General features: G+C 42.4%; 1 protein-coding gene across 1 annotated transcript in view; it reads right to left on the bottom strand.

Annotated features, from left to right (window-relative positions):
- Nucleotides 1-4736, bottom strand: part of LOC108784872 (VPS10 domain-containing receptor SorCS3-like) — a 436296-nt gene that overhangs the window by 139821 nt on the left and 291739 nt on the right. The window contains exon 8 of the mRNA XM_018553807.1: nucleotides 2401-2490. Coding sequence (XP_018409309.1) covers nucleotides 2401-2490 — 90 coding nt within the window. The remainder of the gene's footprint in view (nucleotides 1-2400; nucleotides 2491-4736) is intronic.

Below are 4736 nucleotides of genomic sequence, written 5' to 3'. Positions count from 1 at the left end.
CTGTCACGGCAGAGAGCTGTGACAGGATCGAGAGGTGAGCGAACGGCGGTTAGTGTTTGCTCACCTCCCGATCTACTGAGCCGACCTGTGACAGTCTCATTGTCACAGGTCGGCTAGGACTATGAGGTGAGTGAAAAGCACTCACCTCATAGTTCTCCTTTAAGCTGATCCTCAGTAAAACTTTACAATTGTTGCAAACTGTTTCACATGAAGAGTTCAAGAAAAACAAATAAAAACAAATGTTTTTCATCTTCAGTAATTATTACATAGCTAGTTCACCCAAAATACAATAGCTACAAACGTCAGCATCGGTTCGGCATTGTATTTTAAACATATGTTGCTTATAGAATTTCACACCCTAAAAATATGCCTCAAACCAACATAAATTCACACTTACGACTTTTTAAGAATACGAGGGAAATAAAGAACAAAGAAGGCCAGTGGCTGTTTCTAAAGTCATTTTGAAACAACGGCTTCTTTTATTTAGTTTTTTCCTGTTTACTGTACCGTTATCTGTACTTGTAGATTTGGTAACTTTCAGCCTTATTTGCTGTGCTTATGAGGAGAAAGGGGGGAAGGGCCTAGAAAGAAAGGGTGTGTCCCTGTGATAGATTGCTCATTCCAGCCTATAAGTGTTCTATAATGGTGCTATAAAAACCAACCCAAGGATATCAGCATAAAAAAACATCTCTTGCCTGACATCGAGGGGTGCCCCTATAAACAATTTGCATAGCCATTTGCCCTGCGAACATTCGTTCATTCACATTAATTCTGTGCGAATGGAGGCAGAAAACAAATGTTCGTAATATATTTTCATTTCGGGTCGAATGTAACATTCGGAAAATGCTGCATTATGGCCACGAGATGGAGTTGGGGAGCATAGGAAGTGAGCATTTTCCTATGCTCCTCCATTCCAGTGACCATAATGTTGTATTTTGCAATTATTGCATTCTAAAGAAGAACTGGAGCCATTTGTTTTAGCTTAGGATAGACTAAGGGATGGCTGTAACCCCTGTAAGATGTTTTTTATCCCAATGGGGAGATTTACTTTCACTTCATGTCCAATAGCCAATAGAGGGGGAGGGAATCCCTGGTGGGCATTAGAATTAGTGTCCCTATTGGATGTTATTCCTGAAGATCTATTCCTGTTCTGATGACCACCCGAAATCACCACAGTCACCAGGACACATAGAGAGGTTGAATCTCTCTGGGGGACACAGACAGCAATAGAACCTGACAGGTGTTCTAATCCCTCTACACTTCCGGCACTCTGCTCAGCTCCTGCCAACCAGTGACGTCAGTGGTTGCCACAAACTGCGCTGGATGCCAGCCAGATGACACAGGTTGCTAAGAGCTCTTGGAAGGGACAAGGCACATGGATCGCCTGCCTAGAGACCATTAAAAGGCAGTGTTTGTTGGGAAGAGCTCCAAGCAATCTGGGACACTCTGTACAATACGGTTGGGGGATGCAGGATCCGGCACTCTGCACAGCTCCTGCCAACCAGTGACGTCAGTGGTTGCCACAAACTGCGTTGGACGCTGGCCAGAGCGACACAGGTTGCTAAGAGCTCTTGGAAGGGACAAGGCACATGGATCGCCTGCCTAGAGACCATTAAAAGGCGGTCTTTGTTGGGAAGAGCTCTTAGCAATCTAGGACATCTGGCCAGAAAGGGGGCAGCGGGTGTGCCACGCGACCCAATTATACAGTCCGAGTACCCTTCGCACTCAGAGCCGCTGCTCCATCAATAGGAGGTGGGTTCAGCAGGTGTCAACAGGTGGCTTCTGTCAAAATGTCGGTAAAGGATGGACGCTGGCACTCCAAGGCAAGTTCAGTACGTATTTATTCACGTACTAGTTGCAAATAGAACACTATATACAACGTTTCAGGGACTCAAGGGATCTCCTTCATCAGGCAAACAAATGATATATAGTGTTCTATTTGCAACTAGTACGTGAATAAATACGTACTGGACTTGCCTTAGAGTACCAGCGTCCATCCTTTAGCGTGACCCAATGAGACGCTGTCTAAGGCAACTGCCTCAGGATGCCTGATTATACGGATGGCCTTAGTTTTAGCTTCAGTTGCACGTTAAAAAAACAGGAGCTCTAAAATCACTAAAGCCAATTACCATGTTTTTGAAACTTCATTTGCAACATGGTGCAGTCCAATACGTATCGTGTGTAGCTACTAAGTAATTTTTTTATTTTTTTTCATTTTATTTTTAATCTTGAAAGAAGTTTAGACTAAAGTATGATTCCTTGTTCTCACAGCAGCGGCGGCCATTAAAATACCTCCAGTTGTTACGGTTGGCGGAGAGAACGGTTAGCGAGGAATTATACAGCGGCAATGACAATAATGTACAAAGACAACAAATAAGCATCACAAGTATGTAACAATACCTTTGGGAGGGAATATTTTGGTAGTTTAATCTGTGCGAAAGCCTCGCGTTTGTAGGAGACATAATAGCTCGCTCTGCCACCGGACGTCGCCTGAAAGAAAAGAAAAAAATGGAAAATGGTCAAATAAAGAATCAAAATGAATCATAAAAAAAAAAAAAAAAACATTTTTTCATTAAAATGTAATAAAAAGTACAGCGAGATCCGTGATTACAAAAAAAGAACTGATGGGAAGAGCAATATGCAATGAAGTAGTGCGCGTCCTTGTTAGGTTGAGGTCACCCAGGGGAAAGTCTGTGTGATACAGAGACGAGGGTATGTGCACTGCCAATGCTTTGGACTACTGATGCACTGATACCGGTATCATATTGGTGCTGATACTGGGCATTTTCAGGTGTACTCGTAGTCCTGAAAATGCCCCGATACCCAAAAAAGATACCAGCGCTTTACATTTTTGCATTGAAGAAGCTGCCGTAAGGTCCTGCGCTTGCTGAGAACCTTGTGGCAGGCTACCTGGGAACCACTCAGCACCTGTGACATACAGCGCCTTTTACATCTTCTCGTGCTGAGACCCTCCGCACCCCTCCTGAGACCCTCACCACCCCTCCTGAGGCACTCCACCCCAGACATCAGGCCGGCACCCTGGAACAGAGCGGCAGCACAGACTATGTAGACAATTTATATACTATTTTTCTGCATTGCTGTATAATGTATTGCTGGGATTTGTAGTTCCCTATAGCTGATGGTATTATTCTGCATTGCTGTATAATGTATTGCTGGGATTTGTAGTTCCCTATAGCTGATGGTATTATTCTGCATTGCTGTATAATGTATTGCTGAGATCTGTAGTAGACATGTGCACTGCCAAAACATTTGTTTAGTTTCGTTTCGATTCGGATTTTGTGTTACTTAGTTTTTCAGGATTCGGGTGTGAAAGTCAATTTGGATTCGGACAAAATTCGTTAGCGGTAGTTCATTTCGTTTCGTTTTAGTTTCTTATTCGTTTCGTTCATTCGTTCGTTCGTTTGCAGCAAAGTGACATTAGAGGGGGAAAAATGTTTTTTTCCTTCTCTAATGTCACTTTGCTCCAACGAACAAACAAACGAATAAGAAACGAAAACGAAACGAACGTTCGAACGAACTACCGCTAACGAATTTCGGAAACGGAAAAATATAAATTTGTTATATCTGTAATTCGGAATTTGGATGCATCCGAATGTCCGAATTTCCAAAAATTCGTACGAATTTCGATTCGGAACGAAACGAATTGCACATATCTAATCTGTAGTCCTCTATAGCTGACGATATTATTCTACATTGCTGTATAATGTACTGCTGGGATTTGTAGTTCTCTATAGCAGATAGTATTATTCTGCATTGCTGTATAATGTATTGCTGGCATTTGTAGTTCTCTATAGCAGATAGTATTATTCTGCATTGCTGTATAATGTATTGCTGGGATTTGTAGTTCTCTATAGCAGATGGTATTATTCTGCATTGCTGTATAATGTATTGCTGGGATTTGTAGTCCTCTATAGCTGATGGTATTATTCTGCATTGCTGGAATTTGTAGTCCTCTATAGCTGATGTCATTATTCTGCATTGCTGTATAATTGTTTCCTATGTGTCCCGTTCATGCCACAATGCTGGTCACTGCACCACAGCTATGCACACTGCACTGCTGTGCGAAGACCTGAATGGAGTGTACACTTTGCACTCAAATACATTTACACTCTCAATAAAGATACAAAAACAGAAAAATTAAACAGTGTGATGCGCTGAAACAGAGTATCACACCGTCACCTGCACGCACGCTACAACTCAACATTTTAGCATGTGGCCTACAGAGAATGAGCCCTTACAGTCTGCATAGAGAGCAGCCACATCCTGAGTAGAAACACCTGATGCCTGCCAGATGTTGCAGAAAAGCGTTTCTATTTAAAAGCAGAGGTCTCTCTGCAGAGATCTGACATACACCCTGCTGTATCATAGCTATATCCTACCAGCAGGGAGCATGAGCTTTGCTAATTGCAGACTGCATATTTGACTCACTGCCAGACCTCTGCAGAAAGACCACTGCTTTCACACAGATAGCAAGGTAAGCAAAGTGAGCATGAGCATGAGTTCTGCTTATTGCAGACTTCAGGTCTGACTCACTGCAAACCTCTACAGAGAGACCACTGATTCCACACAGATAGTAAAGTAAGTAAATCGGCAATGCAGGTTGCTGGAATATATAAATATTTTTTCCAATATAGTCATAACATATGAATCCGGCCATAAGAAGCACACATAGGAACCTCTAAAAAGAGTTATAGGAGATTTTGAGCTCACCAAAA

This window comes from Nanorana parkeri, unplaced genomic scaffold (genome assembly GCF_000935625.1).
Source record: "Nanorana parkeri isolate BGI_ZX_2015 unplaced genomic scaffold, ASM93562v1 scaffold130, whole genome shotgun sequence".
Classification (NCBI taxonomy): Eukaryota; Metazoa; Chordata; class Amphibia; order Anura; family Dicroglossidae; genus Nanorana; species Nanorana parkeri.
This window is presented reverse-complemented; position numbering and strand designations above follow the sequence as displayed.